We start from the raw sequence: 16523 nt of genomic DNA on the forward strand, positions 1-16523 counted from the left end.
GAAATAAGAAATGAATATTTTTGGAAGATAACAGTTCTTTCCACGGATCTTTTCTGTTCTGAGTGTCTTGAGGAGGTACAAATGCCTTTTAGTACTGAACTATTTGTGTGTGTGTAGCGGGTGTGGTGATAGTGATTGAACACAGGCCTCATACATGCTACACAGGAGCACTCTACTCCCAGTCCTGGACTGTTTTTTCTGGATATTTATATAGGAAAGCAAAGGGTTTATTTGCTGTTTAAGATTTTTAAAAATATTTTTTAGTTGTAGATAGACATAATACCTTTATTTTATTTATTTATTGTTATGTGGTGCTAAGGATCGAACCCAGTGCCTCCCACATGCAAGGCAAGCACTCCACCACTGAGCTACAACCCCAGCCCCTGCTATTTTGGATATTAAAAACAATATCTGCCTCAAGGCAAAGGATAAGTTTCCTGGTAGTCCATTATAAAATATTTGGGTTCCCTGAGCTTGGATTTGTTTGGTTCTGATGTAAACACACTTCAGATGCAGCAAGTGCCTGGGATGCTCCTGGAACTTGGGGCAAGAGTATCCATGCATACATGAAGCTCATGCTGCTTGCTGTCATGAGTAATGCCTCTTTATTTGACTCAGAAGTCTCATATCTTCTGCTAGGAAGATGAAACTGCAGTAGGCTAAATTGTTACCTTTCAAGTAGGGTAAAATCTTCTTTTTTTCACATTTGACACTGGCAATCCTTTCTCTGTAAAGGGAATCTGACTTAATTAAGATATTCCTTATGTTTATTCCCTATCCTTTTTAAGATACTGTAATGAAATAAAGAGGTTTTAAAGAAAAAATTTTGAAGGGATATCTATTCAGTGACATGTAGCTAAAGGAATTAAAATTCCTGAGGAACGGTTAAGGAAGAAGTTTTAGAATTTCTAGTTAGACATAATCTTCACAACTGTGTATTGAACACTAAATGTTAGAGACACGCTTAAGGGAAAAATAATAAACAAATAAATGGTTGCACATTTCAGGATAGGAAAGAAATTTCTTGACCTTACATTCAGTGTTTCTTTAATCTTATCTCAAAATTTGACATTATTAATGGTTTCAGCAATATAAAGCTTCTGGTCAAGTCTGCAGAATATTGAACAGAGGATAGGATTGTTTAATTAAGGAAATTTTCAATTGATCACAAACAGCATGACTTTCAAATTGATCCAAGATGATAGGTAGTAAGTGATGCCATGATAGTTATTATTGAACACTGTGAGTATGGGAGGAGGTGCTAAATTAATTCTAAATTAATTGGCCTGTCGTAGCTACAAAGAGGGGATCTGATGATCCTCACTGGGACATTCAAGTCAGTGATTTTATTATTTTCTGTGGATATTTTCACCAAAGCATTTGGTGATACTTTACTATAATGTTTTTGTCAGTGAAAAATATTTGTTTCCAGTACTTATGAAGAAGAAATATTTATTGAGTACCTATACTGAATCAAGTACTTTCAGTTTCCGGGGATGTAGCTATAAATAAGATAGACAAGGCTCTTGTCCTCATGGAGGTTATACTGGTGGTAGAATAACCTAGAGTTTGCCTTCATTAATTAATTGTATTCCTAAAATGAAAGAATTCCACCCATAAAACAATGGTTTTACTAAAATTCTCCTTAAATGTTTCTCAGCAATTACCTTGATCTTTACATTCATTCCTATTGATATTTTTGCCATTCATGTTAGCACAATCACAATGATAACAGTGTTTACTAGTAGCCCATCACTAAAACCTTTCCATGTGTAATTCATTTAATCATCACTAAAAAAGCATGCAATAGGAAATATTATCCTATTTTATAGATGATGAAACTAAGACATAGAAAAGTCAAGTAACAGTCAGGTTCAAACCCAGGCAGGCTGGATTCAGGTTCAGGATAATTCCTGAGATATTCCTGGGTTTTGGTTTGTTACAATCAGTGGAATAGTTAATTGGAATGAATACAATTCTAACACTTTTTAGAGAGCAATTATTTTTGGGTTTTACTTTATAGATCAATATAAGGATCAGTCATAAATATTTTTAAAATGTTTAAATAGGATAAAATTGAATTAAACTAATTTTAATGTGGATATATGACTTAAATAAAAAGGTACTTTGGTACATATAATTTTCAAAAATGTTTGCCCAGTTCATCATTTTCTAATGTCATTGGAGATACATTTTAATTTATTTTTCTAGATTGCTGAGTATTTCAACATGAAATAAAATTATTCTTTCATAAGAATCCCAAATTGCCAATGCAGTTCACTTCTAGGAGGGAAAGTTTACTATTGAGATTTAAAATGCATAATTTAGACGTTTGATGAAAACAATTTGAAGTGTCTTTTGAAACAGAAGCAAACAATAAACAGAAGGGCAGAAGGACCTATTCTGAAATCATTCATGTAATGAAAAATATATAAATCTCCTCCATGTCAAATGAGCTGACTGTAAGTTTTTCCAAAACATAAATCTCTCTGAGGCTAAAACATAAATCTTTTTAAGGCCTTAAGCATCAACTTGACTGTACTTCTGCACAGAATAGATAAAAATAGCTTTATGTTATAGAAACAGCTTCTATTTTAATCAACTAATTCATTCATATAAATCTTTTGCCACGAAATAAAAAAAGGATTGATTTTGAAAAATAATTTCAACTGCCTTTTTTTCTACTGGTCCACAGTATTTAAAAATCCCAATATTCAGTTGGATCATGAGTTTTAGAAAGTTGAGATTAAATTAAATGAGAATTATGCAATTTCTAAGACTAATAATAGCACTGATTCAAATTTAGACAACTCAGAAAAAGACACATAAATCTCAGACTTTTATGTGAGAAATTTAAAATAATTTCCCTGTTAAATACTATCTATATATTAATATGAATAATAATTATATGCTATAGGGCATATATTTATTCTAGTCAGAACAGAAAGAGGATTGTGTTCTTTGGACATATAACAAAAATCTTTCTATTTTATTTATCTAAAATGAGAAGGTTATAGTTTCTTAGGAATTTTAGTAAGAAAGCATTATTTAGTAGTTGAGTCTGTGTCTTAAATGTATTTAGAGTAAGAAGATATTTAAATTACAATATAAAAATCTAGTAAAAATGATTTTCTTTGAAATAGCTTGGTGTTTGTGTGTAACAACATAACTGTAGTTGCACAGATACTTGTAGAAAATTTATAGACTAATTGTAAGACATCAGTTTAAAAATGATCAACTTTAACCAACTGGTTGCTTAAGCCAGATAGTTTCCATGGAAATAATCAGCATAGCATTATTTCCTATATTCCCAGTATTAGCACAGTATCTGGCATGTAGAAAGCATTTAACTAAGTGAGTATGTAGAAGGGAGGGAGAATGAATCAGTAGGAACCATGTGACTTACTGAACAATTGTTTTTGCTTGTATAAACCAACTTAGAAAAAGAATTGTTCCAAGGCACTCCCTATGTGAATACTGTGTGATCTTTTGAGCATTAGTACTATCTGTTAATTGTGTGTCATTTGATTTATGAATGACCAGCTGAGTTTCTCTCAGTTGCTTATGATATTTAAGGTAGTTTTCTTAGAATGAAAGCTATGCTCTTCTCTGTGCCTAATTTTCACTGACTGCTGGATTTATCAGGGCCCCAAGGAGCTGGTATTTAAGTGTCATTTAGTAAGCATGTCTATGGCACTTCTGCTGCAGACTGACTTAACCTTTGGCTTCTGTGTAAACATTTGGTGCCATCTGGATGAGTTTAATAACTCCCCAAAGAGACAAGGCCAGAGCAACACAGTCACTTTCCTGGGAACTAAAATTAGTGAATGTATTACACAAAATAGCACTGTCCTACCTTCCTTCACCTGTCTTTCTTCTGATATGATCCACAAAGTCCAGAAGAGGAAAGAGGAAGGAGGCAGGGTATTAGCCAACTGGCTCACTTCAGTCATTGTCCCTCCCTTCCTTCTGAAGCTGCAGTCATGTGTTTTAGTAAAAAATTACTGGGAAAACAGGAGTACACTATTTGTTTGAAGGGAATTTTGGAATAGCAGTCAGTAGAATATTGAGCATACACAATTTTGAGAAGCTATAATAAATTATAGGGAAACTACATATATACAAAATTAGGATTTTTTTTAAACATCAAAAGAAAAGTAAACCTAAAAATTTGAGCTTATTATAATTTGCATATTTAAATGTAAGGATTTATGTCCGATATTTAAATATGGGAAAATTTAAATTAAAATATCATGTAATATTGTCCTTAATAAAGAACTTCTAGGTCAAAATCTTCATTATCTGAATCTACTTTTAATTTAAATTTTAATTATGATCTTAGATAAATTAATTTTGATCAAGAAAATTTGGATGCTTATGATAAAGGTTTTTCTTATTCAGAGTTGCTTTTAGCTCATATAAATCTACTTAGTAAATTATAAATATCAGCAGAAGAGATATTTTAAAATTTATCAATGATTCACTGATTAAATGTCATCTTGAAATTACTCAGTTTTCCTATAATCAGAAAATAATAGGGAAAACACTGATTCTGAAAATAGTTTAATTAATATATTATTTAAAATAATTTTAAAAGGAAATCTTTATTCTTTAATAAGCTATTCTAAAGTGGTTTTTTTTAAATCTGTCACTATTGTGGCTGAAGATATGCCAATGATATTAGAGGTAGGACCATTCTAGGTGTGGTGGTATTGTGGTTTGGATATTAGGTAATCCCCAAAAGCTCAAGTGCGAGACAATGTGAGAATATTCAGAGGTGAGATGATTGGCTAATGAGTTTTAACTTGATTACTATCACTGATTCATATAACTGATATGAATTAACTGGATGGTAACTGTGGGCAGGTAGGATGTGACTGGAAGCTGCAGGTCACTGGTACCTTTGAGGTTTATATTTTGTCCCAGGCGAGCAGAGTGCTCTCTGCTTTCTGGTTGCCATGTCCTGAACTGCCTTTCTTTGCCATGCCTTCTATCATGATGTTCTGCCTCACCTTAAGCCCAGAACTATGGAGCTGACCAACCATTGACTGAACCTCTGAAATTGTGAACCAAAATAAATTTTTCCTCCTTTAAGCTGTTCTTGTCAGGTCTTTTGATCACACCAATGCCAAAGGGAGCAACTAAAGAACTTGTGGAAAAGTATAATTTAGTGATTATAATGAAAAACTCACATAACGGGTTGAATCACTGAATGGAAATGACAAAAGTTTGAGTGAACTTCACAGTAGTTTACTAGAAATGATGTGTTTCTAAGAAGAGGGAATTAAATGGAAAAAATACACATAGATGCATCATAATCAAATAGCTACAAACCAATGAGACAAAGAAGAATATTGAAAGCAGCCTAAGAAAAATCGGACACTGCACACAGGGGACAATTAATGGATGGACTGTTGATGTCTCATCAGAAATAATGGAGGCTGGAAGAGAGTACTATGAAAAACTCAGAGAAAAGAAAGACAGAAAGGAATAAAAGAAAGATGAAATAAAAAGAAACTGTTAAAACCACAATTCCATACCCTTCATGAATGTAAAACTATTCATCATTAGCAAGTAGATCTTATCCTAGTCCAGGTAAAGCTTCTGGAAAACCAGAAACAAAAGAAACATCTCTTTAATCAAAAAAAAAAAAAAAAAAAAAAAAAAAAAAAAAAAAAAAAAAAAACAATGAACAAAATGAAGCAAATTCATGCTTAACATAAAAACTCAGGGTACTCATATGGAGAAAGTCCACACCACCATCTTCTTTACCCATGGTTGTCTAAACCACCCCCAGTGTGGACAAACACAAGGAAAGTCATATTTAATGTGAAACTTCAGAGCCTCCATATGTGGGCCAAGGAAAAGACTGGGTAATAAGGATGGATATCTTATAAAGGAAGAGATAAATGGTCCCAATTCGAGGATAGTGGAGTTATCCATAAGTAAATATGAGACTATATAGATAAACCATTAGAACTAATTTGGTATTTTAGTAAGGCTATAAATAAAGGTCAACACTCAAACAAAAATATTATGACAGAGGGATATTTTTCTGCCTTTTGGAAAAATCAACCATCCCAGTACAATTTTTGGAGTACTCTGTTCTATCCCCGACTAATGTGTAAAGTTTCTTTTTTCACAATTCTGAGAGCCCATATGTGCTTGTGTTTCTGTGCTCTGTGGGTATTAAAAACCAAAATGTCTAAGAATGTTAAATACTATGGAGATGTGATTTCTGTGAGAATTCTCATAAACTATTTAAAATACTGATAATTAGTATAACCACTTTGGAAAGAATAATCGGGTAGTATTTTGTTAAACTGAAAAAGGATACACTTTCTTGCCCAGTGATTTCACTTGTATGTTTATAACTTAGGAAAAAAAGCTCATTCATGTACAATTTATTCTACATTGTTAGTAAAAGAAAAAAAGTGGAAGAAACTCCATGTTTACCAATACAAAAATGCCTAGGGGCATGGCTATATGTCGGAAGACTACAGACGAGTTTAAAAGAATGACCCTGATCTACAGCATCATCGTGGATAAATCTCAAAAACAGTATGATAAGGATAAAAATTGCAAGTATTTATTTACAAAAGAATGCCACTTATGTAAATGAAAATGCAGAGTATACCTCTTACATTAGCTGCATATCTCTAGAGGTAAATGTGTAGTAACACCAACATCATCACCAATACTGTAACTCTTTCAGGATAAAAAGAGAGAACAGGCATCTAATAATATTTTTGTTTGTTAAAAAATCTGAAATAAATATTGCAGGTTGCTATCCATTGTTTATTTTAGATAGCCAAACGCATAGTGGATACTGTGCATTACATAATATCTAAGTAGCTTTTAATTTGATTTTTTAAATTTTATTATTTTTATTTAGCTTTTAATTTTTTACAGACTGCATTTTGATTCATTGTATACAAATGGGGTACATCATTTTGTTTCTATGGTTGTACACAATGTAGATTCATACCATTTGTGTAATCATACATGTACATAGGGTAATGATGTCTGTCACATTCCACCATTTTTTCATACCCCCCTGCCTCTCATTTCCTTCTATATATTCTAAAGTTCCCCCATTATTCTCTCATTTCCCACCCCCCATTATATATCATTCTCCACTTATCAGGGAAAACATTTGGCCCTTGTTTTTTGGGGATTGGCTTATTTCACTTAGCATCATATTCTCCAATTCCATCCATTCATTTGCAAATGCCATAATATTATTCTTCTTTATGGTTGAATAGTATTCCATTGTGTATATATACTAGAGTTTCTTTATCCATTCATCTGTTGAAGTGCATCTAGGTTGGTTCCACAATCTAGCTATTGTGAACTGAGCTGCTATAAACATTGATGCGGCTGTGTTACTGTAGTTTGCTGATTTTAGGTCCTTTGGGTATAAAACAAGGAGTGGGATAAGTGGGTCAAAAGGTGGGTCCATTCCAAGTTTTCTTAGGATTCTCCATACTGCTTTCCAGAGTGGCTGCACCAATTTGCAACTCCACCAGCAATGTAAAAGTGTGCCTTTTTCCTCACATCCATGCCAACATCTATTATTGTTTGTGTTCTTGATAATAGTCATTCTAATTGGAGTAAGATGAAATCTTAGAGTTGTTTTCATTTGCATTTCTCTAATTACTAGAGATGTTGAACACTTTTTCATATATTTATGAATTGCCTATTTGTCTTCTTCTGGAAAGTGTCTGTCCAGTTCCTTGGACCATTTATTGATTGGGTTCTTTGTATTTTTGGTGTAAAGTTTTGTAAGTTCTTCATAAATTTTGGAGATAAGTGCTCTATTTGAAGCGCATGTGGAAAAGATTTTCTCCCACTCTGCGGGTTCTCTCTTCACATTCTTGATTGTATCCTTTGCTGAGAAAAAAGCTTTTTAGTTTGAGTCCATCCCATTTATTGATTCTTGCTTTGATTTCTTGTGCTTTGGGAGTCTTGTTGAGGAATTCTGATCCTAAGCCAATTAATTTGGATCTGATACCCTGAGCTAGACATAATACCCTCATCTCGGGCCCCAGCATGCTGTTATCCCCCACTGCCCTGCATCATACACTCACACCACCCATTCTGGCAGGATCTTGATGTTTAAAGAACAATTTCCAGATAAAAGGAAGCTGGGTTTAAAAAATTTAATTTTTATAATAATTTAAGATACTTTCTTAATATTTATTATTTTGTAACCTTGATTTAAATATTGTTTGCTATTAAAAGTTTTAGTTTTAGCACTAGTCAAATAGGCATTTGAATATTAGGTATGTCACCTACCATCTCTGTAACCTTGAGCAAGGTTTTTAGATTTTCTGGTCCTAAGTTCACTTATATGGGATGTGGCAATAATCATTTTATACCTCACAGGGTTGCTTAAGGAATGGTTTAGATAACACGTAATGAGTACTTAATAAATGTTTGCCTCTGGGATTGGGGGTGTTACTCAGTAGTGGAGAGCATGGATACCTTGCACAAGGCTCTAAGTTCAATCCCCAGCACACACACACAAAATATACCATTTGTTGTTGCTATTATTTAGAAGTATTATCACTATTACTGTTACTACTACTTAGGATTTAATAACATGTTTTAATTTTGTTATCAGTTTAATATATAAAAATCATAAGGAAAGGATAATCAATTAATTAACTTATAGCAGGTAGGAAAATTTTATATTTACTTCTTTAGAACTTCAAAATTATACTTATTGTAAGTTTCTATAATAGCTTACTATGTTTATACAATAGTCAATTTAGTACCAAACTAATTAGTGAATTTGGCATCTTCCAAAAAGAGGCTGAAAAAAAATCAAAGTGATTTGATTAAATTTTATATTTTCAACCAGCTGTGTTTGCTGAAAATATGACTAGCAAGAGATACATGGAAGTGTATTTTTGGTGGCAAACAGTTTTGTTTTGTTTTGTTTTTCTACTGAGCTGAAAAGAGTTTCATTTCTTCTTGCCATATCTCCAGAGGATATTTTGTAAAAGAAGAAAATATATAGGGAAGAATCTTAGACATTGTTTTATAAACTACTTTCCTGATGTTCTACTTACAGATTCACAAGATTGGTTTTGAGCCTATTCCTTAACATTTTGATGTTAGAATAATCTGGAAAGATCATAAAGTAAAGAAGGTAACTAGGAAGATGGAGAACCACTGATCTTTGAAACAAGGCAGTATTATCTAAAGTCTTATCTAAAGGACCAGCAGCATCTGCATTCCCCAGAAACTTGTTAAAAATATAGAATTTCAAGTCTCACTCCAGACTTACAGAATATTCATTTGAACAAGACCACTGAGTGGCTCCTATGTGCATTAATCATTTGTAAAATTAAAAAAAAATTTATTTGTAGGTGAACACAATACCTTTATTTTATTTATAATAAAACAAATAAATACTGTTTTTCTATTTTTATGTTGTGCTGAGGACTGAACCCAGTGCCTCATGTGTGCTAGGCAAGCACTCTCCCATTGAGCTACAACCCCAGCCACAGGTATTAACAAGCATTAAGGCAGTTGAGCCTGCTGAAGTATGTGGATGGCTGGGTTAAGGCTGTAGTTAAAGGTACATTCCTAGCCCTAATCCCCGCTACTTAACCAAGCGGACTTCAATCTTAACTTGATTTTCTTGATATGCCTCCCTAATGGGAAGAAGTATTTCTTTATTACTGTGTATTAACTCAAATTTCAAAAGAAAGTTAGGCTTCTCTAATAGTCTAAAAGAATTTTCTAGGTTGAAGAAAATTTGTTCCATTATAGTTTCTACAAACTATGGTTCTCAACTTCAAATGCAGTTTTAGATCTATCTGGGGAGATATAATATGTACTGTTCCCCCATCAGATCCACTGAGTTAAAATTTCTGGAGGTGGAACCCTGATACTTGTTTATTTTAATGCCCTTCTGTGGATTTTGGTATATAACCAGTTTTGAGAATCACTATGGATTAACTCTAAGTTTATTGACTCCTATATATCACCATCTCATTAAATCCAAATTAAGTGCAGTCAGTCACTTTGGCTTTCTAGAAAACAATTACTAGTGACTTCAATAAATAATATATTAACCTGCATTATAAGGCTAACTAATTATTTAGTGCATAGAAGGTTGTTATTCATTTCAGTTCATCCCTATTTTATGGTAACAGTTAATTATCTATTTCACTAAAGGAAGTAACAGTAAACATATAAATAATAGTACTCAAACAATATTAACATTTTACTTTATGAAGTAGAATACTCATTTCATAGTGTTTTTGTCTTGTTTTATCTTTTGACAAGTATGAAAATTAGCTTGTATTCCCTAAGTGCATCCTAGCTGAAAGGTGCAAAGAGATACCCATAAGGTGTTCCTTGGCAGAAAGAAATCAGCTGCTATGAAAAACCCACTAAGTAGATATAGTCCAATGAAATTTTCTGGGCAAGGGGCCAAAATTAAATTTCAGTTGAAATGGTACACAGATTGCATACTGGTATTCAAACATAAGGTGAAAAAAACCAGGAAATCAAATAACTAAGTGAAGTAGCTGGACATATAACTTAGCTGAAGAAAAGAGGCCTGTATCTTGAATGAAGTGATCAGTCTCACCTCTAAATCACTGCCAATATATATTTTTAATTCCAGTAAGTACAAAAAATTGGAGTATTATGCAGGTAAAACTTCATGTAAAATAGGTTTATTCCCATCTTGAAAATAAAATCTTAAAGTACAGATTCCCTTGTGAATTAAATTTGGTTTATCCCAAGTAAGTCACCTTTTTGATTCCTTAGGTTTTCTACCAATCAAGAAATATTTGTTCTTTAAATGACAGATGTAAAGATTATTTGAATAAGACATTATTAGCCTATTGTTCATAATGGAATTTTCAAATACAAAGATAAAATACAAATGTTATCCAAATTACCAAGACTCTGAGTTACTATGGTTGGCTGACAGGGAGAACCCACCCAGATTATAGGAAGACTTCTTTAAGTCTGATCTTCCATTATTAGGAGAGGCCTTTGAATGATGATGATTTAATGTTTAATTTATGTCATTAGGTAATTCAAGAGATCTCAGGCTACAAATAATCTTTAAACAAAAACAAAAACCAAAAACCCCTGTTTTCTACTAAGCTCAGAATCTTTCTTAGACCAAATCTTTAAGTTAAATGAGAATCTTCACTGGCCTCTGAAGAAATTTATAATAGTAAATTATATCTAAATATAAGACCATTATATATTTATGAGTAAATGCTTAACAAATGATGATGATCATTTAATTGAGAACAATTCCATTATGTGCACATTATAAACTCCTCAAATCTGCTTTTTGAAATATTCCCATTTTACCATTTGGAAACTTAGGAGCAAATCAAAGAGGAAAATGATGGTAGTAGACAGGCTTGGTGGACTATAGCAATCAGCTTAAATAGGTAGTGTTTTACCCATTGGATTATTATAGTTTGCTTTTTTCCTTCACAGTGTTCAGACCAAGTAGAACTACTTTGCTTCCATTTACTTTTAATGAAATTTTTACTTAACAAAGAATGCTTAATCAAACATTGAAGGGACACAATTATGAGCTCTTTGAAGGATAGAAAAAATTGCTCAGGGTAGATACTGATTACAGACTTTTATAGTAACTACCTGTAAGACCTCAGGTTAAATACTTCACTGTTATCTGCAGACATCCCATATTTAAAAAGTGAAGGTTTGGCTAGATGTACTCTAAGGTCATTTTCATTTTTTAAAATACTCTGTGATTTAAATTCTAGTTTAGTCATGATGTAATATAAATAATAAGCAGAGTAATACATTTCAATTTTAAATTTTGATTTTAAGAATACTTACAGTTAAGGTTGGTGGTCCTGGAGGCCCTATATCCCCCTAAAGTAGATGAAAGAAAGTTAAAATTACCAATAGTCCCTTTTTTGCATATTATCTATAAGTTTCTGAATAGATAGAAGCAATATATGTAGATAAATCTTGGAGGACAGAAAAACTAAATTTATCTTGATATAACTCAGTACAAGGAAAAATTTATTTTATGCCCTTTAGTTCTCATGATATAAAAATTGCCTTATGCACCCACATGCTTTTTGCAGCAGCAGAGCTTGTTTTGAAAAGCTAAAATAATCTAATTTTCTATTCTTTTGACTACTAATCCAAAATTAGAAAAAAATCTCTTTTTCAAATATGGTTACTTGCCAATGGAGCAGCTGGGAAATGTCACAGCGACAGATAATTTTTCTGACAAAGTTAGTATAAGGATCAGCAGAAATAATAAGTGGATCTCCCCACTTCATGCCTCCAGCTGCAAGAAACAGTTCCCACGGTCTCTTCTAAGCTCTGCTGATTTGGCATTGCCCTTGCCATCAACTGTAAGGGGCTCTGCCTATATTTATGTATTTTCAAATGTTGAAATTGCTTTGCTGACCTATGTGAATACAAATTTCCAGGTGTATATGTTAATAAGCCATTCAAAATCTTTAAAAATGGTTTAACTAAAAGTTTGCTACTTTTCACTGTCTGTGTTTATTGTCTCAGGAACTCTATTCCATAAGAACTCTCAATCATTGAGCCTGAGCATCCTGGCTTATGGCTCTTGTTTAGTTGAATATTATAGGGTCCATAAGTTTATGTTGTGTGGCATAGTGCACTGGGATTTTGTACTCTCATTTTGAGTGTAGCTTTAGATTTAGATTTTCTCACCAAATTTAGCTAACTCAGAAGTCAAGACTTACCATTGTGGGTTTTTTTTTTTTTTTTTTTTTGTTAAGGGACATTGATGTAGCTTAAGTCAGTTACTAGAAACAAATTTGCAAGATCACCTTGGATATAGAGATAAATATTGAAGATAGACAAGAATTTTTAAATGTGCTGGATGGAGAACAAAAGACAGTGCAAAACATACACATAAACAATTTTCATCAAGTTGAAGTCACCTAATGACCTTATTCAACACAACTCTTGCTTGTACTATTCCTTAATTCTCTTTTCAAGGTTACTGCCAATAGGCCATTAAGAAATAGCATATGGGAAGACGTGGCAGGAAATGGAGCATTTAGACTAAGACTGAGATTTCAAGTTAGCTTCTTTATTCCCAAAGCCACCTGCTTCACAATTATGGTGGCAGCTCAGTATTGTTGGCTGAGTTCCCCAATATAGGACACCTTTGCTAATTTGGGACTGAATACTACAAGCTGTTAAGCAAGGGTAAGAAAATGGAACTCTTATAAACACCAGTTAAGTCAACTAGCAACTGCACATTTAATCTCTTGAAACTAATTAAATGAACCAAAAGATTTTGTTGTTATTCAGATGCTTTTAATGTAAGTCTCTGGTTAATTTTAAAATGTCTTTGTCAATTAGATTGTATCAACAAGAGGTCACTGTACAGGTTTCTGAGGTTTTCTTAAGAACAGGTAGGTTGATATATTTGGGGGTAACACAATACCTTTTCTCCTTTTGGGCCAGGTGGACCACGAGGACCCAAGTCACCTTTCAAACCCTGTACAATGAAGATAACCAATATGATTTCTTTATACAAGTCATAGAAAGCTTCAATTTCTAACAAGTCATTAGTAACAAAATAAATCATAATTTACTGAACTCCCAAATCCCATTCTTCCTTTTGTGGTATAGAGAAAAATAAAGACAACTGGCACTAAAATGATAAGCAACATCTGCGCGGTGGTGGGTACAGATACATTAAATCAGCACGAGTTCTCAATACTGCATATTTGTGCAACTTTGCTTCCTGCTAAAATGACATTAATTCACCATCTGGGAGAACATCATTTAGATCTATATGAGCTTTTAAGTATCCACTTTGGATTAAATTTGTGGATGTTGTAAATACCTCTGATTTAGCATTGATTTGGCCTTTATAAAGCTTGCCAAAATATTCAAGAGTTAAATCAAAAACAGTTTTACATTTCTATCAAGAAATCTAATTGTGGGGAAAAAGGAATGAAGGATGCATTCTTTTTCTGTCAGTCACAATGCAAGGGCTAAAATGTAATCCCTTTCCTATTTAAAAGTGTGCTTTAGTGTTCTAATTCCTTTCTTTTTTAAAACCTGGATTTATAAAGATATCAAATGGGACTACAAAAGACATAGACAGAATATCAGATAAATATTTTCACGAATCCTCTGGACTCTTTGGTGTTTTCATGGGTATTTAGTTGATCTGACTTGGAAAAGACAGTTTTCGTGAGTACCACAATAGATTTCACTGGAGGAGATCAGTTCTACAGCTGAATGTATTCACAGTGTAAATGGGAAGAAAGTTAGATAGACACATCCCGACTGTGTGGTAAATAGGAAAAAAAAATATCTTCCTTCATCCTTAATTTAACACATTGGGTGATGGAAGAACAATGATGGAAAAAGAAAATATTCCGAAGCCACACCATACACAGTAAGCCCAGGCGACTTACTGCTTCCTCAGTCAGGGATCCAGCTATTACTGCCCTGACATTTTGTAGTGAATAAACAGTGCCAAATGTCAGCACCTGTAGCTACTCAATCCAGAAACCAGAGATGAATAGAAAGTAACAAAAGAAAATTGGATACTTAAAATGATCTTGTTGGAGAAAGCATGTGGAAACTTGAATCTTATACATCAAGAACAGAGTTTTAATGATGAAAACAACATCTAGTTGGTCAAAAGATTTGGTATCGTTGCATAAATGCTTTGTTGACGAAAACCATCCTCACATATTTTTTCTATCATTATTCTGGAATAGTTAAAAAAGAGTGAAAAATTAAATATATTTAAGATTATTATTATTTGACATCCATTGCTTCCAAAATCATATGTTTTCAGAGAAAAACTTGGTGACGGCATATCCTAACCACATGGGGGAAGACAGTGGCTATTTCTGTCAATACATTTTTATTATCTGTTCACCCATTTATTCAATAGACATGTACTATCAACCTTGTGTGCACTCACTCTTCCAGGCGTCAACCTGCACTGTCTAATACAGTACCCCAAGCACATATAGCTTTTGAGTCCTTAAAATGGGACTACTGAACTGAGATGTGCTATGAAAGTAAAATGTCATTAGGTTTCTAATATTTGCTATAAGAATATAAAATATTTAATTAATAAATTTTATATTGATTATGTGTTGATGTGTTGAAATGGTAACATTTGAATATAATGGATTAACTGAAATATATTTTTTAAAGTATTTTCAACTGCCCACCCTGCTTTTTTTTGATACAGGGGATTGAATTCAGGTACACTCAACCACTGAGTCACATCCCCAGTCCTATTTTGTATTTTATTTAGAGACAGGGTCTCACTGAGTGCTTAGTACCTCTCTTTTGCTGAAGCTGGCTTTGAACTTGCAATCCTTCCACCTTAACCTCTCGAGTGCCTGGGATTATAGGCATGTGCCAGGTTTCAACTGCCTTTTTTGACTTTTCCTAATGTGGCTGCTAGAAAATGTAATATATGTTTGTCTTAAATTTGTGGCTTTCATTTTATTTCTATTGGGTAATACTGTCTTAGAGAAACAAAAAAGAATCAGAAGTTGGTAAATATTCTCTCTATAACCACATTTCAGGCAGATTTTCCTCAGCCCTCTTGTCACTGAGCTCTGAACTTTGGCCCTCTTTCTGTCTTTAGCCTGCTCAGCCCAGGTATAGCAAGAATCTTGCTAAGTCCATTTAGCAAAAATCTCCCACTCTTTTTATTTATTTATTTATTTATTTATTTGTTTGTTTGTTTGTTTATTTATTGTAAACAAATGGGATACATATTGTTTCTCTGTTTGTACATGGAGCCAAGGCATACCATTTGTGTAATCACAAATTTATACAGGGTAATGTTGTTTGATTCATTCTGTTATTTTTTTTCCTTCCCCCCACCCCTCCCACCCCTCTTTTCCCTCTATACAGTCCTTCCTTCTTCCATTCTTACCACCCTCCTTATCCCTAACCCTAAAACTAACCCTAACCCTAACGCTAACCCCTCCCACCTCCCATTATATGTCATCATCCGCTTATCAGCGAGATCATTCTTCCTTTGGTTTTTTGAGATTGGCTTATCTCACTTAGTATGATATTCTCCAATTTCATTCATTGCCTGCAAATGCCATAATTTTATCATTCTTTATGGCGGAGTAATATTCCATTGTATATATATGCCACAGTTTTCCCACTCTTTATATCTATTCTTCATCCTCTTCCTTTGCTATTTAGGTTACTGGCCTGTGGTTAGTAAGAATTCTCCTTAGATCAGGTAAGCAAGAATCGCCTCACCCTTGTAGTCTCCTCTTAGTAAGTTTCTACCCACTGGCCCCCTTTACTCACCAACTATAGAATGCCCCCTTGCCCTTGTTGTATTCAGATTTGAGCCTAATATCTCTCTCTATTGAAGTTCCCTTACTGCAGTAGTCTTGAATAAAGTCTTTCTTCCCACTTAAAAATATAAACATTAGAATAATTTTTTTCTTTAACAAAATCAAGGTTCCTGCCCTTATGAAACTCATGTGAGATGGACAACA

The 16523-nt window shown here is 33.3% G+C and overlaps 1 protein-coding gene across 1 annotated transcript in view; it reads right to left on the reverse strand.

The window, feature by feature from the left end:
* COL19A1 (collagen type XIX alpha 1 chain) overlaps positions 1-16523 on the reverse strand; it is a 331364-nt gene that overhangs the window by 163169 nt on the left and 151672 nt on the right. The window contains exons 14-15 of the mRNA XM_079146513.1: positions 13460-13513; positions 11854-11889 (exon numbers count right to left, since the gene is read on the reverse strand). Coding sequence (XP_079002639.1) covers positions 11854-11889; positions 13460-13513 — 90 coding nt within the window. The remainder of the gene's footprint in view (positions 1-11853; positions 11890-13459; positions 13514-16523) is intronic.

The sequence above is a fragment of the Sciurus vulgaris genome, assembly GCF_902686455.1.
Source record: "Sciurus vulgaris genome assembly, chromosome: 7".
NCBI classification, from domain to species: domain Eukaryota; kingdom Metazoa; phylum Chordata; class Mammalia; order Rodentia; family Sciuridae; genus Sciurus; species Sciurus vulgaris.